The sequence below is a fragment of the Acanthisitta chloris genome, unplaced genomic scaffold, assembly GCF_000695815.1.
Source record: "Acanthisitta chloris isolate BGI_N310 unplaced genomic scaffold, ASM69581v1 scaffold8576, whole genome shotgun sequence".
Lineage (NCBI taxonomy): Eukaryota > Metazoa > Chordata > Aves > Passeriformes > Acanthisittidae > Acanthisitta > Acanthisitta chloris.
Genome location: NW_008679699.1, coordinates 62,611 through 82,560, shown reverse-complemented (window position 1 = coordinate 82,560; position 19,950 = coordinate 62,611). Strand labels below are relative to the sequence as shown.

The 19,950-nt window shown below is 42.1% G+C and overlaps 1 protein-coding gene across 1 annotated transcript in view; it reads left to right on the top strand.

Annotated features, from left to right (window-relative positions):
* The first annotated feature begins 13,710 nt into the window (after nt 1–13,710).
* FAM180A (family with sequence similarity 180, member A) overlaps nt 13,711–19,950 on the top strand; it is a 24,580-nt gene continuing 18,340 nt past the window's right edge. Inside the window, exon 1 of the mRNA XM_009077405.1 lies at nt 13,711–13,879. Coding sequence (XP_009075653.1) covers nt 13,804–13,879 — 76 coding nt within the window. The 5' untranslated portion in view covers nt 13,711–13,803. The remainder of the gene's footprint in view (nt 13,880–19,950) is intronic.

Sequence of the window (19,950 nt, the reverse complement as noted above, 5' to 3'; positions counted from 1 at the left end):
GACTTTGTTCTCCACTTTTGGGTAATTGGAAAGTAGATCTCTTTCTGTCAGAGCAGAGAGTTCGTTGTCCAGACCCAGCTGTGCTGTGGTTCGTGGCTCTCAGCCCTGTGCTGGTTTGGTGGAGACAGGAGTGATCACTGTCCCATGGCCACCAGATAGTCCCCAGGGTCAGCTGGGAGGTCTGCCCATCTGTGGGCACCACATCCCTTGGATACAGGAAGCACAAGCCCCAGGAGGGAGGAGAAGAGGTTGCAAAGTCTGTGGGCCCCTATATGAGGTTTCCTTTTCCTCTAGTGTCACTGCTGTCAAGGTCAGGCGTGAAATTTAGAAGCTGCTACTGAAGGTGATATCAAACCCTTCTACTGGGTATCAACAGCAGCATTACATCCTTTTTGCATAGCAGCCATCCATCCTAGTGAGGCATGCAACAAATATAATCTCAGCACAGTGCTTGCTCCCTTGAGTTATGCTTTTCTTTCTACCACACAATTTGAGACTTGCTTTTACAAAATTTTCATTGCACATTAAGTTCTTATTTCTTAATCTTTTCCAGAGCTTCTCCAAATACTGATTTGTACTCAGCAAATATTTTCTTTCTTCTATGTAGCCCTAACATATTTACAGACACTTTTAGAAGGGCTTTTACCCTGTAGGCAGAATTTTAGTCTTGCAATTTTAGTCTTGCAAATTTCCCTTTCAGAAAACAGGTATTCTTTGTATGCAAATGTTGGACAAGGAACTTTAAATAAAAAAATAGCTCCAGGCCCAGGCTAATGGCCATAAAGCTCTAAAGAATACAATGCTAATTTTCTTGAGTCAATTTAAACCAAATGTACTGAACATGCAACAAACAACAACATACCTTCCCAGTGAGCACGAACACCAAACATTAATGGCGTAATTTTCTCTCCACAAACTGCTTATTAAAAATAAAATACAATCTAAGTAGTGCTTCCTTATTAAGAACAAACACTTCATTTAAATAGGATTCATAACTTTCATGCCAAGTTTGAGAACCTGGAAAATTAATTTCTATGTGGGAGGAAGAAGTGTGGTTTTTTCCTTGACTAAACACAGCTTTCCTCATTTTAATAAAGAGGCTTCCAAACCACGATGGAACTTCTTCCTGTGGTCTCCCAGACAACCTGCCTTGGTGACAGTGGGAGCATGTGCCATGAGTTCCCCTTCTAGCTGTCACTGAGGATGCAGAGAACATGTGCACAGAGAGCTTCCATAGAGAGCTTCTGTTTCTCCAGCACAGACTGTTTCTGCCACTGAAGGGTTCTGTCTCTCCTTCCACCATTGTACACCCCAGTGGCACCAGCTGAGCTGGACCATGGTGTAGCAGGACACAGCAAACACCAATGTTTTTTTTGACTCCTGGCTGCACAATTCCAGTTTAGCCTACTACAGGTGTCAGCATTCCTCAGCAGCTCCATGGCTCTTACAGGGTCTGGTCTAGAGCTCTTTCCCACTTGATTTCAGGAAAATTATTCTGCCCTTTGTGCAGAGAGGAGTGAAACATGAACTGTTGGGAAAGACATGTCCTTCTGCACTCATATAGGTTACGTCTGCCCCTCAGAGCAGGGAGAGGGGATGCCAACCCATCCCAAGCAGGCCCTGAGGTATGACAGTCAGGCATGGAAATCTGCTAATCCAGGTCAGTGGCTGCTCCACATAGGAGCTTGCTTTAACTATGCAGAAAAGATTCAGGCTAAGACACAGCCACAAGCTAAATAAAACACATTTTTCCTTTGCCTGTCACAGTGGTGAAAACTAATTTTAAAAATATGTGCTCATTATAAGCCTGACAAATAGGCCTTTGGGCGTCTTCCTAATTACTGCAATAGGCTTGGGTGGGGTTTTGGACATTTTGGTTAGGTTTCTGTGCCAATGGGGTCAGCTGCTTCTTTGGTGGTGTTTGTACATGTGGGACAGAGACAGCATTGGGAAGGGTTTGGCATGTATGTCTTCTCTGCTCTCCTGGAATTCAGTCATGCCTCAGCAGATGATTTAGCAAGCCACAGAGCACCACAGAGGGATGGCACTTGAGGATAGTATAATTAGGAGTAAACTAATGAGCTCGTCTGGGCAAAGAGAGAGGCAGAGTAAATAATCACAGGTAAACTGCAAAGCCACAAACTTGGCATACAGTGCTTGGCTTGCAGCTCAACTCTACTCCTGCCATTCCTTACCCCAGAGGCTGATACCAGGAGGAAACAAGACACTGCATCACTATAAGAACAGACTGTGGGACAAGGATGCAGAGAGATATAAGAACAACAGGAAGCTGCTGGAGAGAATGTAAATCTTCCCTAATTTGTGGCTGCTCCTGGGTCACTGGGTTACATGAGGGAAGCAGCCTCTGCTTCTGCATTTCAATGTCCTGTCTCCTTTCCACATAAACATAACATCCTTTCCTTCCAAACATAAAGTTCTTCCCCAGTCAGCTATCCATGAAGACCTCACAGCTCTGTTCAAATATTATTCTGTGATTAAAATGGACTCCTGAAATATGTACAGGCCCCTTGCCTGAGAGAGTGTTTCAGGACCAAGCCCTAGTTTATTAGGCGAAAATTAGAATAACGTCAGAGCTATTATCTCCCTGGGACACATGCTTGAACCCATTTATCTGCTCAGTTTCTTTCTGCTTTCTAACTAAAGACAGCAGGACATGCACTTCCCCAGAGGGAGAGGGTGGAGGGAATAAAAGAGGTTATTGTCCCAGAGGCAGCAACCTGCAAAATCTGCAAAGCTGCCTTCATATCTTCCATTTTCTTTTCCATTTCTATCCAATGTTTCAGCAACTTAGCTGTTGGTGTTTTTCATTAGGCTTACTGTCAAAATAAAAATCAAAAAGGAAGATAATGGCTGAATGCGAGAGAGAGAGAGAGGAAAAAGGAAGGGCTCGACCATCTTTATTTTGTAATTTCAAAAAGGATTATGTTAAATTCCTTTTATTTTTTCTGCTTCTCCAGTTTAATGTTTACATTTAATCTCTCTTTGATACTTACGTTTATAACCACAGGCATAAAGTGTTACTTTCCCTTATTCTCCCATTTGACTAAAATGGGGCATAAACATTAGGTCCAGTACAGGGTCAATCTCCTCTCTCTCAGTTATGCTGTCAACAGCCACCATTATGTGAGGAGACAGAGGAAATGCACATCATTTTGAAACACTTTGCTCATCTTGTCCTGTTGTTTTAGCTTAATGATCAAGAAATTATACAGGTCACAAAAGGAGGTTGTCTGATACTGACCTTAATAGTGACATAGATCTACATACAGAGATCACTGGGGCACAGAAGTGGTCACAAGAGTCTGGGCATTTTTTCCTACCCTTTTTTCAAGTCTTCTTGGTTCCTTAACAACCTGCAGGCCCACACCCTTCTCAGCAAGAAGAAAGGTATTTGGTTGTGTTGTCACCTGTGCACCATGCTGTATACAATCAAGAAATCTTGACAGAAAATAAGAACATTGTGCTCTTAATTGGGTGGTTTGTGGGTGTTAGGCACAGCCGAGGCAGCCTGTTCTGGAAGGGATCAGAGAAATGTAGCAGGCAGCAGCAGCAAAAGCTCAATTTCCCCTGGAGGCAACATGTCTGACAATTGGCAGCTCATTTCTCCTGCCCTGGGATGTTAGCTGCTTCTGAATGCCTCCCTTGTGCTAGGGCTGGTACTGAGCTAAACGTGGGCCTGGTGCCAATGATTACAATTTCCATTAGCTGGAATATACATTAACTTCAGAGGTTGTGGATCTCTCCAGCAAGGGAATTGCCTGCTGTATGCATCCATTATTTTTCTGGAAGAGAAGGAACTCTGTTTCGTGCCTGTTATTCACTCACACAATCTGTTTGTTTGGTTTTATTTTGGGTTGGTTTTTTTTTTAGGAAGCTGGCACTGTCGAAAACAGTTTTATAAAGGCCCTGAGACAGTTTTGTCACCACAATGTAGAATTTTATTTTGTCAAGCAATGTGGCACTGGGAGGCTGCAGCCTGCTGGGGATGAGGACATGCCCCAGCAACAGGCAGCTCCTGGAGCCCAACTGTATGGCCAGGAGGTCTGAAACTACCTCTGCCCCACCACCTATGTACACACAGGGCAAGAGGATGCCCTGTGAGCCTGAGCAGAGAGAAAGAGATCACAGTTGGGAAGAAAGACTCTTGAAAGCTGCAGTGATACAAGGCAGTTGTGAGAGCTCTTTCCAACTCAGGGCATTATCTGTGCTTTACAGTCACCTTTGCTCTTTTATCCTTCATCAAATCTCCCATCCTGGTCAGATTTTAGCTATAAGCCTGAGTTGTTAGATCAATGAACTATCACTTCTCCTGAAGCCTAAGATATAGTCTAGGGCTTTAAGGTGCTATTCACTTTACAGCTGTTTATCAAAAAAATCCTGGTTCACAAGTCTGAAAAATGTGTTCTGAACAACCATTCAGCACTTCATGTTCAGGTTATTGATTGCTGCTTTAGTCTGTGATACCTGATTTAATTGGTTCTGACCTCCAACCTGTGTGTTTTCTGTGCTGTCAGTAAGACTGTGTGTCTCAGCTCTTATTATGATCAAGTTGCTGTTTCCCTAAAGGGAGCCAAAGAAAGTCCTGGAGAAGTGAGTAGCTAATATCCACTGTCTATCTAGTGTGTCCTCACACCTGCCTACAACTGAAACAGGTGTTGATTTTTAACTTGGAGGAGCTGGTCATTTTTTTCCATCTGCTAAGGCTGCTAAACAAATCTGTGTGCTAAATATCTTTGTTGGTTACGTCAGTCCGGAATGATTCAGAATGTGACCTGTTTGAATACAATAAAGTGAAAATTCCTTTCTCTCTTCCTTCATCTTTGGGGCTCACTACAATCATAGGCACTTTACCGTGGATTAATCAGATGCCCAAAGCACCTCAGGGCCTCAGCAGAGGTGAAGGCTCAAGTTTACTTAGTATGGCACTGACAGTCTCTGGACAAGAGATTCTAGAGTCTAAAGAGAGGAACAGATGAGGAACAAGGGCAGTATTTTCCTTCCTTTTCTGCACAGAGGGAAACAAGACAGAAAAAAGTCAACAATTTACTCAAAGTTTGCCTTTTGCCTTGTGCTGGTTTGAGCTGAAGTAGAGTTAACTTTCTTCACAGAGGCTAGTATGGGGCTATGTTTGGGTTTTGTGCAGAACACAGAGTTGATAATGCAGAGATGTTTTTGTTATTGCTGAGCAGAGTTTACACAGAGCCAAGGCCTTTGCTGCTTTCCGTACTGCCACACTGGCAAGGAAGTTGGGGATGCATGGGAGACTGGGAGGAGACACAGCTGGGACAGGTGACCCAAACTGACCAAAGGGGTATTCCATACCATATGACATCATGCTCAGTATATAAGGTGGGAGGAAGAAGGAGGAAGGGGGAACATCTGGAGTGATGGCGTCTGTCTTCCCAAGGAACCGTTACGCGTGATGGTCCCTGAGCTCCTGGAGATGGGTGAACACCTCCTGTCTGTGGGAAGCAGTGAATTAATTCCTTGTTTTGCTTTGCTTGTGTGTGCAGCTTTTGCTTTCTCTATTAAACTGTCTTTATCTCAACCCATGAGTTTTTGTAGCTTTTACCCTTCTAATTCGCTCCCCCATCCCGTTGGTGGGGGAGTGAGTGAGAGGCTGTGTGGTTCTTGGCTGCTGCTGGGGTTAAACCACAACATGCCTGAAGCAAGTTTGCCTACGTCACACAAAGATGGAAACAGAAGGGTCCCCGAATTACTCTTGAAGACCTTTGCCACAAAGTTGTTCTCATATTTGAAAACTTTGCTGATTTAGGGAATGATGAATTGGTTCTCTGAAGGTCTAACAGCCAAACATAGTAGTAGCATGGAAAGTAACTCTTACATCTCTGAGGATCTGCACATTCTCAGTGGATTTGAGGTGTCAGAAACACATCAGACCTCATTTTTTGAGGATGTTTTGTCTCCCTGCATCCTACCTACCTGCAAACTGGTTTAAGGGTCTTATTTAGGCAACTAGGAGCTCTAAGATTTCATTTTGCAGGAGAAATGCAATTGCTTTGTGATTGCTCATTGTAAAATAGCTTGATGGGGCAGGGAACTCTCATTTTTCCAGAGATGAATATTCAGTGTCTGAAGGTTCAGGCTTTGCTTTGCAGGCCACCTGTTGCATCTCTCATTTCTTTGCCCACATGGCTGCCCAAGAAGAAAGGAAGGGATGGACCAGCCTTCTGCTGCTGTCTGAAGGGAATGGGTTGAGTCGTCCTCTCCTCTCACTCCTGTATTAAGTCACTCACCCTCCCCTGAGGAGCCCCACCAGTGCTGCAGTGGAGTAAACAATTGGGAATGTCAGTGTGTTAACCAGCAGAAGCAGTAGATGGAAGTTTTCAGAACAGGAATCTAACTTACGTATTGTGCTTTCCACTGACTCAGGTTTTATCTCAGGTTTCTGTTCAGCTCTGTCTGTATGCTGATGTTATGATCTCACCTGCATCTGGCACTCGTTCTTTACCCCTCTCCTGTCATCCACTTTGCATGACCCACTCTCATCCCACTCCCACCTGAGTCTTCACGTAATGCCACTGCATTACACCCCACCTCTAATGCTATCACCACATAATCCATGTCTCTAATCTCTTAGTTTTAAATTAGCCAGAGTCTCTGCCTCTCTCTTTACCCCGGAACAATTTCATCCACAATTTCAAAAAGCTGGTGAATCTTGGGTTTTACTCTAAAGCAAAATGTAAAATCTGTAGAAAGCTCTGATCTGTCTATTCTTGATAATGGCTTGTGGTAATGAGCTTATATTTAGCATTTGATGTTTTTCTCTGCTTCAGAGATGGCATCAGTTATTTGTGGGTTTGTATTGCCAAGCTATGGTTTTGTTTTGTTTTGGATTTAACATTTCATAACATTTACTGAAGACACTTTTTTCTTCAGCAGTTCTGAGGATTTAATCATAAAACTCACCCTGTGAATGTTCACTGCTGTCATTACTGGCTTTGTAGGATGAAAGGCAGGAAATGCTCTGCATAGCTGACCCTCCTTTATGATATTAGCAGTGATTTGTGACAGATATTTCTTTTCTGCTGCATTTCAGACCTCGTTTTACAGTAGCACTGCTAACAGCATTTTCTGTTGCTTAACTGCAAGTCATAGCCTTGGTGTTTACATTGGCTTTGTGCCACTGGAGCTTACACTGACAGCCAACAGGTTGCAGCAAAGCAGAACTGATGGAATCTTTGGCAAGTTAAATTATCCAAAAGGGTTATGCTGCATTACCCATCAAGGTCTACATGCCTATAAGATGGTATAAATCATCAGAGATTCTCTATGGGAGGTGTAGCTGTAGTGATTTACATCAGCAATTGCCCTAGCAGCCACAAGGGAAATTAGCAGTCTGTATTTTATAAGGTGCAGCAAGAGAAAGAAATCAGCTTTCCATCAGTGACTTTCTATGCTAGCTCCTGCTGACTACTTTATCTCCGTGCTCCTTTCTCTGCAGATTGTTGTGAGCAGCAGCACCTTGACTGATGCTTGAGGAACTGAACCAAAAAATCCCTCAAATATTCCTCTTGAAAATTTTGGGGAAAAAGGGTGGTATCCTTAATTTTTATGTAGTCTAACACACATTTGACCAAAGCAGCTTTACTAGCACATCATGTTCATGAAGTCTTGGTTTAGGTAAACCCCTGGCTCAGCATTGCTGGGCTCAAACTGGGAGCTTAACTTCTCTCTGAGCTGTATTCACAGCCCCTGTTTCAGTATCTAGACTATCTGTACAGTGCCTGAGAAAGCCTAATCTGTGAGAATGATTCACGTAATCCAGGCTGAAACATAGACACTATCTAAGGTAGTCAAGAGGAAATACCAAGGAGAAAAGGGGCATATTAAATTTTGTGTCTTTTTGGAGCTTAAAGCTAGTGGAAGTTATTTATCTCTGCTCAGGTTTTCATTGTAAACATGAGTCCTCTCCTGATTTTTGATACCTAAAGAGAGAGGAATCTCTCAGATAATTAGTTAGGAACTAACTAGATAATTAGTTAGGAACTTGACTAGGAACCAAGGACCTGGATTCAAATACCTCTTCTTCCTCAGGCAACTTGAACTTTCATCTTTTATGTGATCTTGGTGATTAATGAAATATCAATGGAATGTATCCTGCTTCCAAATAAAAAAGATGGGTAGGTAGTAAGACCTTCATCTTACGTGTGAGTTCTGGGATCATGGCAAAAGAAGCATCTTCATATTCCTTCTCTCTGCCACAATGAATATTTAATTACCTCCAGCAGATAATAACAGATTCAGCAACAGAGTTGAAAATCTCCATCCCAGAAGAGCCTGTAATTCAGGTCTTAGAGTATGTCTTGTGGTATGTGTTCATACAGATGACTTCTCAAACAAGTCACAGAGTAAAATATGTGCCCCATTTACTTCCTTAATATGTGGGAGAAAAATGAAACATGCAACATGAGACTTGAGAAGGGGCCTTTGCAGTCGTATGTTTTTGTAAGTATTAAGGCAAGTCTCAATATATTGTTTGAAGTATGAAATAGGATGTGAGCAGCTCAGTGTTTTCAAGGTAGCTACAGTGATACAAGCATTTAAAAAGCCTCACAGTGAAAGCTTAGCTGCACAAGGAATTCAGGTATCTGCAAAGCTGCATGTGCAGAATTTAAATTTCAGTTATTTAAATGTAAATCTGTAAAGTATCAGCTCAGCATCTTAGCATTCTTGTGAATGTGAGCTCAGGCAGCTAGATGAAGGCAGCAAGGGAGCTCTGGGGCACAAGGACAACTAAAAGATGCCTGAAAGTCCCTTCCAGCTTCCAACTGCATTGCACTCTATGGCTGTGCAAGGTTCATCCTGGCTGTGGCTGCTCTGATTCTCAGTGAGATTCTGGAGTCCAAACTGTTGCTACAGGAAACTGCAACCTCAGCTGAGGGGCCACCAATAGTCACTATGGACTGTGTAGTCAGATGCCAGTAGTCCATTTTTTATTTTTCTTCTCCTAGGAGCTTGTGCACAGCTATTCTTTTCCCTCGCTTTGTGCTCCCAGTTATGACGGTACTTCTTGGTCTCCTGTGGAAGCTTCTTTCTCTTTTTGGTAGATAGCACAAGTGCAGTGCCAGATCAGACACTCATATTTTGGGCAGAGGAATGGATCTTGGTTCCTATCCTCAGCTCTAACATCAATTCATTCAGTGAGTGAGTCACTTGGTGTGTATGTCTCCATTTATCCATTATCTGTGGTGGGAAAGAGATCAATGTCTGTGTCATGCATATTGTTCCACTGTGCTGGAATAGGAACAGGCAGATACTGCAATGACTATGGTGCAGGGCAGAGCTCTGGCTGTAGAGGAGAGTTTCTGGTTCAGAGGAACTTTCCACACACACTCTCATTTTCCAATTGAAATGGGGTAAATCTAAAAAAAAATTTATCTGTTTGATAGAAGATTTGCAAGACCCTCAGAGTGACTGAGGTGTCAGGGCAGACTGCAACCCTGTCTTGGGTTTGGCAGAAGCTCATCAAAGCCAGAGCCGAAGTGTCATCATGACCTGGTATTCCCCAGTGAAACAGATTATTTTTCTTGCAAGTCTCACAGGCTTCTGATCTTGGATCACCCGTAGCCTTGTTTCCCCTTCCAATATCCTTTTAGGTTATGTTATTTCACACAATGAGCTACTAAAGAGAACATCTATCGAGTCACTATCCCTGGAAGTGTTTAAGAGGCATCTGGATCTGATGCTGGAGGATATGGTTTAGGGTTTAGGGGTTACAGCAGAATGGCAGGCTAATGGTTGGACTCAATGGTCTTAGAGGTCTCCTCCAACCTTGATGATTCTATAATTCTACATAGGTCACCTCACCTGATGCACTGGTCACTCCAGAGCATCCCCTGGGAAATACAGGATTTCTACACACCCAGCCTGCTGAAGTTGCCCTTTCACCATGACAGCATCAATGATGGGAAGGAGTACAGCTTTGGAGTACCACTACCAGCCCTGCTCTGATCCTGCCTGGGCTGCAAAAAGGGAGCTGGCAGACTCTCTGTTCAAGTCTTCATGTACTTCTTTCCACCCTGCCCTGTTTTCAGGTTCCTTAAAAAAGACTGTGTGGGAGTAGCAGTGTACAGACTTTCACTGACACCATCAGGATGGATGAATCAAACGGAACAGCTGCTCCCTGGGTATCTAGTCATATTGTTGAGAGCTACATAAATGTCCCCTTTCACCTCAAAAAGGCTGCTAGAGGCAGCAGTCACACCTTTACTGTGTCTGAAAGGTCTCAGAGGTACGGAGAGCACCGGAGGACTTGCAGCTCCAACATCTAAATTTATGAGAATTAGTAAAACATAAATATTTGCTTTAACATAACTGTGACAGTTATGTCTAGCACTGCACTGATTTAAGGCCTGAATACTGACCAGCATCAGCCTCCTGGCTACAGCAGCATGGTACCTTCTGGATGCATCTTCAGGATAAATTCTTCACCATAGAGCTCCTCTGCTGGATACTTCTAAAGCAATGTAGGAATGTTTAATATTCACAAATAGTGAGTATTTCTACCCTGCTTCAGCACTCATTACTGTTGCAGTGATTCAAACCTCCAGCATAGACAGAAACTGCCTTGAGCTGAAACTGAGCCACTATCTAATGTAATATAGTCATGAGATGCATAGAATTTGTACAGTTGAAGTGCCTTGAGCATGGTTGAAAGATTTATTTCCTGGATTCATATGGAGGGCTTTTTAATAGGGAGGATTTGACTCTCTGTGCATACATCCATATGAGAGAGAAAAAGATTTTACAGTTTTAAGGGGGGAAAGGGACATTTATGCTTCTTGAGAATATGCACCAGGGAAAACATTCTCTATTTTGCATGGACCTGTTATATTTACAGCTGCATTTTCTGAAAGAAAACAGATGTGAATGTATCATTCACAGTCTGAAAAAAAATTTTGCCATACAATTGTGGTACATGCAGAGAGACGGACAAAGCTGGAACACCTGAAGACTGCACTATGGAGTGGGACATTGAACTACAGATGGGGAAAGTTTATATTTGATCTGAGGAAAAGGTTGCTAGAGAGAATTCTGTAACCAGACTCAGATTAAGGAGAAATAAATAATAATTTTAAAATATCATATATTATGTAATTTGTGAGCAACATCTCCAGGGTTGGGAAAAGGAGAGACCAGTAACCATTTCATACCATCATATCCCTTTGATCTGTATATCTGTCTTAGCACACATCTCTTCTGTCTCAGCTGCAACTCCTCTGTTGCTCCTAGGATGCTTGCTCCAGAGGCTGCAGGTGGAGGGGAGATTAGGCAAGAAAATTCCTAGGATTCTTCTCCTCACCCTTTCTAGTCTGGATAGATAAGGCAGTGACAATGAACAAGCAGAGGAAGTGTCCCGTTGTTGCCAGCTAGGAGATAGAGCCATTCTGCAGGGATCTTTCTGCAAGATGATTCTGACTGTGGTTTAGAGGGGTGTGGAGCTGGCCTGGCCTCCTTAATCCTCTCTTATCAGCTGTTATTTCCTTAGATGTAAGCAATGACATGATACAGCACCTCAGAAGTTTCCACACTCCCCTCCCCAAATGCCATGGTAAAGATGTTCTTTTGTTGCCCCGAAGAATCTGAAGTTTTCTTGTCATTTTCTTTCATTTCTCAAGCCTGCAATGTACACCCCAAGTCCTGCTTCTCCCTTGTCTACCTGACTTTGAAATATCTAGTTCATAGACCCTGCTGACATTTAAATCATCATCCCAGGGTAGCTAGGTTGATGCAGTTAAGTTAATCAAGCCATCTATATCCCCTTGCTAGAGGGCTCTCACTAGGGTGGTTTACTAAATTAAAGTGTACTTCCTTCCTCAAGCTCTGCCAACTGGATGAAATCTTTCTGTTAGGAATTACACCACAATATTTTTTCCTCAGTGGTTGACTGAGAAAAACGTGGTTGTCTGTCAACTTACTATAGTGCAACTTGCACCTTCTTGATGCAAATCTTCTTGATGCACATTGTCTCAGCATTTGCCATACTGATGCCTCTTTCAAGAGCAACTCATCCTGTCCTAAGTGACTAATCGGAGCAGAGTAGGAATAATAATGCTCTTGTGGCATCTCTCTTTCTCTCACCTCCTCTGTAAGGAACATAGAACTTGGTTTTCTCCAGTTCTGTGTTTTCCAGGCAGATATATATATGTGAGTAAGCCCACACCTAGCTTTAACCCCACATTCAGACCCATCCCTAATATGTTATGGTAACGAGGGGATACAGCAAGAGAACTGGTTAGCCACCCTCTGCTTGAATTGCACATTTTGTCATCTCCTTGGCATATAAAATACTGTCTTCCAGTCATGTGCTGTTCATGTGGGAGTAACCTGAGGCAGTTTGAGCATAGGAAAATCTGTACATGTAGGAAAAGAAGTGGAGTTGCCTTGAGCAAGACAACCTTATTTGACCCTCCTCCTTCCTTTACAGCTGCTGTTCCAGCTGGGCCAGAGAAGAATGAAGGGACTGAAGCTAAGGCCAGATGTTGGCATGAGGCACACAGGAATTGAGCAGGTTTTCTCCATGCCCTCCTGCCAGTGCACATTAATCCTGAGCCACAGTGCCCTCTGTCATTCCAGCCCATGATCCTTTCCTTTAATCCTTCTATTTATACTTTCTGAGCTGGAGTCTCCTTTCTTATGTGCCAGTTTTAGACCTGTGTTGAATTCATGGATGTCTGTGGATTTATTCCTGGCTTACTCTCACCTATAAAAGAAGATAATTAGACTCATCACTTCTAGGTACCAAATGGAGTATCCCCTATCCCTTGGTTCTGTACATAGTCCATGTATTCCTATTTTTCATTGGTCTGTTTCAACACAGAACAACCTGCTGTTTTTCCAGAGCTATATTCCCACAAAGAACACCCTAGCACTGCTGCTGAAGCTGTGTCAGGGACAGTATGTATGTACCTGCAGCTTCCTCCATGCTGAGTTGCTCTGGGATAAACTCTTCCAGTATTGTCTTCCTTGCACTAGTGTCAGCAAGCTATCAGTAGCCCTTTTTTTCACCATCACCCCTCCACATTCAACCTGGCTATTGTAGATTGTCCTTAGGAGAGTTTAATGTTCTTCACAGTACCATTGAAGAGAGCCAGTTAAGGATTTGGACCTTCCTGTTGTGTGCCCTGGCCAAATGGAGGAAAAGGCCAGGACTTTTCTCACAGACCTGAAGTCTAAGCATAGCATTATATGTTTTTAATAAAGGACTGATTATATGAATCACAGTAGCAAAATGTTCTTGCAGAGCACATGGCCCACTCCCTGACTTAAGCCTCCAAGGGGTGTCTATATATCATTCCAGAGGAGGGATTCTCCTGAGGCATGGATTAGCATGTAGCCCCCTGCAATACAGAGGAGTAGCTACAGAGCTAGGATTCAAAAGTGTCTTTTAATGAAGCTACTTGTGGCTCTTTATTGGACAAAAATAAATTCCAACTGGCCCATATAACACATGAAACTCCACTACAAAAATGTAATGATATTTATTCACCCAGCTGCCAGCAAATTCACATGCACTATGAGTCATTCCAGATGTGAATAAAAACAAAGTCTGTCTGTGAAAGTAAGTTTCCTGATCCCGAGGAGACTTGGTTTGGGAGAGAAGCTGCACGCTGACTTCAGCTGTACCCAGAAGAACAGACAGGTTCTTCTTCAAAGGGGGAGGGGGAGAGGAAAAGCCATTATTTTTTCCTGAAAAGAAAGGAGGTGGGAAATAAAAAAGCTACTATACAGCTAGACGTACATATTTTAAAGAGAAGGATGCTTTGGAAGACTTTGCTGCTGCTGCTGTTCTATTACAGTGCTCATGCCACTGTGACCCACAGATGGAGCAGAGGTAAGATTTAAACATGAAAAACTATTTAAGACTGTAGATTTGATCTGAAATTATGTTGCATCATACATTAATATGCATATATATATACAATTTGTCCATTTCAGCTCTGGAATTCTTTTTCTCTGTTAAACAGGTCAGCTAAAAATTATATAGATTAGTGGAAAAATACAGATAAATAAGAGCAAAAAGGTAAAATGATGTATGTATTCTATTATAATAAAATATATAAAATATCCCAAGAACAAAATTTACATGCTTGCACTTTTTCCTTTCTTTCTCTTTCTCATTGTTCTCCTGCATAAAGAAAAATTTTATGTTATGAAACCTTAAAGTAAAAGCCTTTGCAGTCACAGGTGGCATAATCTTCTGCTCCACCAGGCAGATACCTGGCAGTAGGAAAGGCAAGAATGTCTGGGTTGTGCAGGGTGCCTGGGAATGCATCCTATACTACCCTGGCAGACTAGCACAGGCAATACAGAGAAAGCTACCTGGTGTGTTATCAGGCTTCAGACACCAATAGGACAAGATGTAGTGGTGAGAGATTTGTATTCCAGTGTGTGACAGTAACATATCAACTGTTTTGGAACTACTGGATTGCATAGGAGATGCTTGTTTAAAAGCTAGTGACGATGTCCTTTCCCTTTTTTGTTTTATTCTCTTCTCTGGTATTTGGCATGGGTTCAGTAGCTGCTGGAAGTGGAGAAAGGAAAAACCTCCCAAAAGATTTCTTTGGTTCTAATATTGAGGTTCATGGATATTTAAAGGAAACAGAGTCTGTTAAATAAAATTGAGCATTCAAACACCTCACTCCAATCTCCCATGTCTTCCTCATTATAGCTGGTAACTTTCTAGTCTGCTATTTGGGTTTGGTTTTGATTTTGTAGGGGAGGGAATGGCTGAGTGAATCAATGAAGAGCTACACAGTTCTGCTCAGGCTGTACAAATGCTTAATTGTTCCTTACAGTTAGTAAAGAGCTCATTGACAGGGCATTGACCTGGAACTCACAATGACAAGTTCTTTCCCCAACTTCTCCATCAGCCACTTGGATGATGCTGCATGAGGCATTACACCTATATGTACCTTACTTTTTCTGTCCTGTATAATGCAGGAAGTGACACCAATTGTCATGATAAAATCCCTCAATTATGTAGGTAAGAGTTTGTTGTTCCAGGGATGACACATAAAAAGGTGAGGAAATCAGAACTAGATCTGTGTATATGAAAAAAACCATAACCCTATCTTTTGGAAGAATGAGGTCACCTTACATAAGAAATGGAAAAAAAAAAAAAAAAAGAAAGGGAAAAAAAAGGAAAAGGGTCCATTTCATGGAATGAACACTGCAATTTAAGGATGTCATTCACTTTTGCTAACGCACTTATTTTAATTAACCAACAACATTACAACCCTAAAAGGAATCCATTTAGCTATTAAAGTCCAATTTTAATCACCATGAATATTTAAAGAAAAACATCAGAACTCTATTTTGCCTTTTGGGAAGGCAGATTGTTTTCAAGCTGGAAGCTCTAGAGCTTGTTTTGGGAGACTTCAGAGGGAAGAGAAGATTCAGTCCCTGTTGTGATAAGGAGTTCAGCTGTCACAAATATTGTATGCAGGCATCTGCTGAGGAGGAAACCAGATTTCTTTTCCACAGCTACTGGGACTATTCAGCTCCAAATGCATTTTAGAGGCATGACTCCTTCCACAATAACTACTTCAGAGAACCTGCATTCTCCTGAACTGTCTATGTGTCAGCCCAACCAATCCCAACCTAATCTACAGTTTCTAGAGAGGGCCAAAGCACTGTCCTAATTTATGAATTGCTTAGAAACCTAAGATAAAATCTGAGTACTGAGACACAGCACACCCTTGTGCAGGCACAGAGCTCTTCCCTCCCTCCACAAATGGCAACTGAATCTTGTTTAGGTTCAAGCTCAGTCATTTAAGTCTTATCCAACTCCTGATCTGAGTTTTGCAATGAAAAAGCAAATACAGATCAGCATCCGGTCAGATGAAAATGAAATACAGATCTGTGTATCATGCCCATGTTGACTAGTAGTCCAGATTGTCTACAAAACAGTAGGACAAAAGGTCTTGCTTTAACCACCAACAGTTGTTGTTTGCGCTCTCTACTGACTGTTATTCCCTATAAAATGCCACAGGCAAGGTCATATTAATTTCTTAAGGTTCCAAATAGAATTCCAGATCTTAAGAGATTTTGATGCTGGAGAAACCAAGGAAATAATTCTGAGTTTTGACAATAAACATCACCACCACCCCCATCCCCCATGTGGAAACCAGAGACTGTGGCACTGCTTGCCACTGTGTTGATTCTATCAAACTCCTTTGACAAGTAGCAACACATTGGAGAGCAGAAGTTAGCTGTATAATCCTTTTAAGAAATTTCTTTTCCCTGAGGAGAAACTCATTAGCATGTTTCATCTCAGCTGGCATTAGGTTATTTGCTATAAGGACTGCCTGATTCTAATAAATGGCACACAAAGAGTAGCATGCTTGCTATGTGGTTGCTTAGAGAGAGAAGATGCAGATTTCTTGTGGTTGTGGCTTTTGGACAGTGAAGAAGCAGCTGCAAGGGTATGTTCACCCCTCAGTGGAGTCTGGAAAAGGAGATGTTAAGACACAAAATAAGAAGATAAAACGCTTTTCACCCATCAGTGAGAAAAGGATGTATTAGCACCCCTGAGGCTTCATGCTTTTGGAGAGTGTCTGTGCTGTGCCTTTCAGACCTCAAAAGCAGCATTACTGTTCCATCCAGATCTATCTGGTCCACATGAATTATTTTGTACCCAGTCTGTTGTGCTCAGTGAAAGTCAAATGGCTGTTCCATAGCACCAGGGGAACAGTTTACTCTCCTTAAATGCTTTCTTGCCAAGGAATTACTTGGAAGAACAGAAGGCCCATCATCCTTGATTTCCCCACAACTGTGCAAACTTTTAATATTTCCTCTAGTGTTGTGGTAACTCAGTTTGTGAGTTTGATGGAGCAGCTGCTACATGAGCAAATTTTGCCTGCTGCTCTTGCTTTTGGGCTTAGCTACAGCAGGCTAGCAGCTCTCCAATGCCAGGAGAGGGAAGACTATGTAGAAGAGAAAGAGAGACTGGCTGTTGCTAGAAAGCCAGCCAGTACTGGTATAAAGAAGCAGTGTTTAGTATATTCTAATAATTTGCTACATACCAGGTTGCTGGTGACCTTTGTCATGTGTGTAAAGATCGAGTGCCTTGGATCCCCACACCTTTTGATCTTATTTGCTTCTTTTCCCCATCACATCTCGTATTGCATCTTTACAGCCAGGCACTCCCTGCTCAAGCAACTTCCGGAATTTCACTGCTGATAGTCACACCTGTGTGACATTTTTGGCTTGGAGATCATGAGCAAAGGAAATGTGGCCCGAACACAGCATGAAATTGCAACACAAATGGTCAGACACATATATGCGTATGTGGCCAGCAGTCCTTAAGTGTTCTAGGTTATGGTCTGGGTTTATTTAGGACATGACAAGGCTTCCAGAGGTCTGGTCCAAATGCAAAAAAAAATTAATAAATACCCCAGCTGGACCAGCTACCAAAACTTTTAAAAATGCAATATTTGTTCAACTTCCTTTTGTTTCTGTAAGACCCTCGTTACCCAATTCTTAAAATACGTAGTGCAAATGAAAGACATGAAACACTGTGAAACAGAGCCAACTCTGTCTAAGCCTGACTGTGTAAAGAATGTTATTTCTTATGGAGAAAATGCAATATTTCCTTTTTTTCTGGCTCTCATGTGATCATTTAGAAAGTTGCCTCAACTGCCCCAACTTCCCAGCTTGTTGGGCTCATTCCAATGGCCTCACTGGAGCTGCAAAAGGGTTTGATCAATCTGCTGCAGAGGTTTTTCCCACCTATCCTGAATCTGTTCTGTAAATCTGTCCAGTTCCTGGAAATGCATGTTTTTAGGCTGGAGTCCCCTGATGCAAATTATTACTGTATCAAGTAGCACAACTGTACCTGTAAAGAGAGGAAGGCACTTTCTTGAAGGGCTGCCTGAATTGAAATTCAATGGAGTTAGCTTTTACTTCCTGAATTCCTTTGCAAAGAGCTGTGTAAGAGATGAGCATAATTTTAAGTTATAGACCTAAAATTAGATCCTTAAAACCCAAATCTGTTTACACGGTAAATAGTAGGACTGACATATGTTCTGCCTTTAAAGAAATTAGAAAGTGAAGACAAAATTATGTTTTCAAGAAGGTCTGGAAAATATTTTAGAATTTATGAACTAAGGAGGCAACTAAGATACCTGATGACACAATGATGTGTGGAGCAGAGATTACAGACCCAGGACTGAGGCAAGCTACCTGCCTTTCACATCACAGGATGGTGCAGGGACTCTAGCTGGTGTCCCAGCAGGACAATAGCTATGTGCATGACACATGCCCAAGGGAATGAGCTTTGTCTTTCAGTGGGGACAACCTCTTTGGACCCAGTGCCACACTGATATGGTCATACTGCTTCTGGCTCTGACATCTCTGCCCTATGCTTTGCTGTGCAGCATAGACAGAATCCTTCCATTCCTTGTGGCAGATCCCTTGGACATCAGCTGTGGTGACAGCCTTAAAACTATCAAAGAGAGTGGAATTGCTGGAAGAGCAGAGGGAAGACTGAAGCAGGGGCTAAAAAGGGTTAGTTTTAAGTACCTAGTAAAGCTGCTTGGTGGTGCAAAATGTAGCTGGAATATAACAGTGTCTGAATGGATTTAACCTCCATAGGATAAATATCCAATAGGATAGGGCTGCAGCTGTAATCAAAATCCTTTCTATCATGCCCTGATTCTCCAAATGTTCCTTTAGGGGCAGACTTAATTAATTTAACCTGCATGGAGGATGATACCTGAATCAGAATTCACAGTGGATATCTGAAACTGAAAGACATACAAAGGATGCTTAAAAAATATCAAAGTAGGTAATCTCTTCTAGGGCAATGATGCTAAACTGTGATGAGATCAGAGGGAGGATAGATTATAGAAGTGTCCGCATTTTAGTTTAGATCACAGGTGGATATTTTACTCTATAATAGCAGTCACGTTGTTAGGAAGGAAGGGTCTAAGTGATTCTGAGACCATATTCACCACAGCAAGCAGCCAAAAAATGGCTAAAGCTTACAGCTTATACAGTCATAAACTGGTTGGCAGAATCAAAAGTTAAAAAGAGAGAGGATCTAGACAATTTTGAGGAAATCTGGGTAGGCAACAAAAGGAAAACACATGAGGTAAAGCTGTTATCTCTTTGACATGTGCTAGACTAACTGAGAACCATTTGCTGAAATTGGCACCAGTAGAATCCTCTCAGTGATCCCAGTTCCATCCCAGTACTGAGGACTGGCAGGTCAGTAAGACATTTGCTGCCACTTTGGTCATATTTTTTTTAAGGTTTCCAATATGCTGTAGTGTTACATCTATTTGCCTCAGTCCCAGCTATAGAATTGTCATGGATCCTTGGTGCAAAGGTCCTCATGTCCCAGCCAAAGTCCAGCTCAGAAGCACCTCCTGCCATTAAAATCCCTCCCACACTGACACATGGAAATAGCTCCCTCACCTTACCTTTAACAACCACCTCACTGCTCTTAATGCATGCTGATCAGCCAGTGCTCTCTTCCGTAGTCGAAGCAGCTCTTTGATGCATGAAATAGCTCATGCACACATGCAAAGACTGTAAAACACTGTGAGTCTCTTACTTCTTATCTGATGCTCAATTGCTGGGCCCAGAGACCCCACTGGTACCTGATATTATGCAAACACACAGAGTGTAAAATAATGTTTCCTTCCCCAAAGAACTTTCTGTGTAATTAAGGAGAGGAAACATTAGCGTTCATTTTCATTGTGAGGCGTGGAGTAATTAAATCACTTGCCCCAGATCTCCTTCATGTGTGTGTAGTCTTGTGTATTGTTAATAGTTGTGATTTCTCTCTTTTTTTAAAAAAAAAAAAATTAAATTCTGTTTCTTTAATAGTTGTGATTTCTCTCTTTTTTTTTTAAAATAAAAAATTAAATTCTGTTTCTAAAGCAGTAAGTGCTTTTC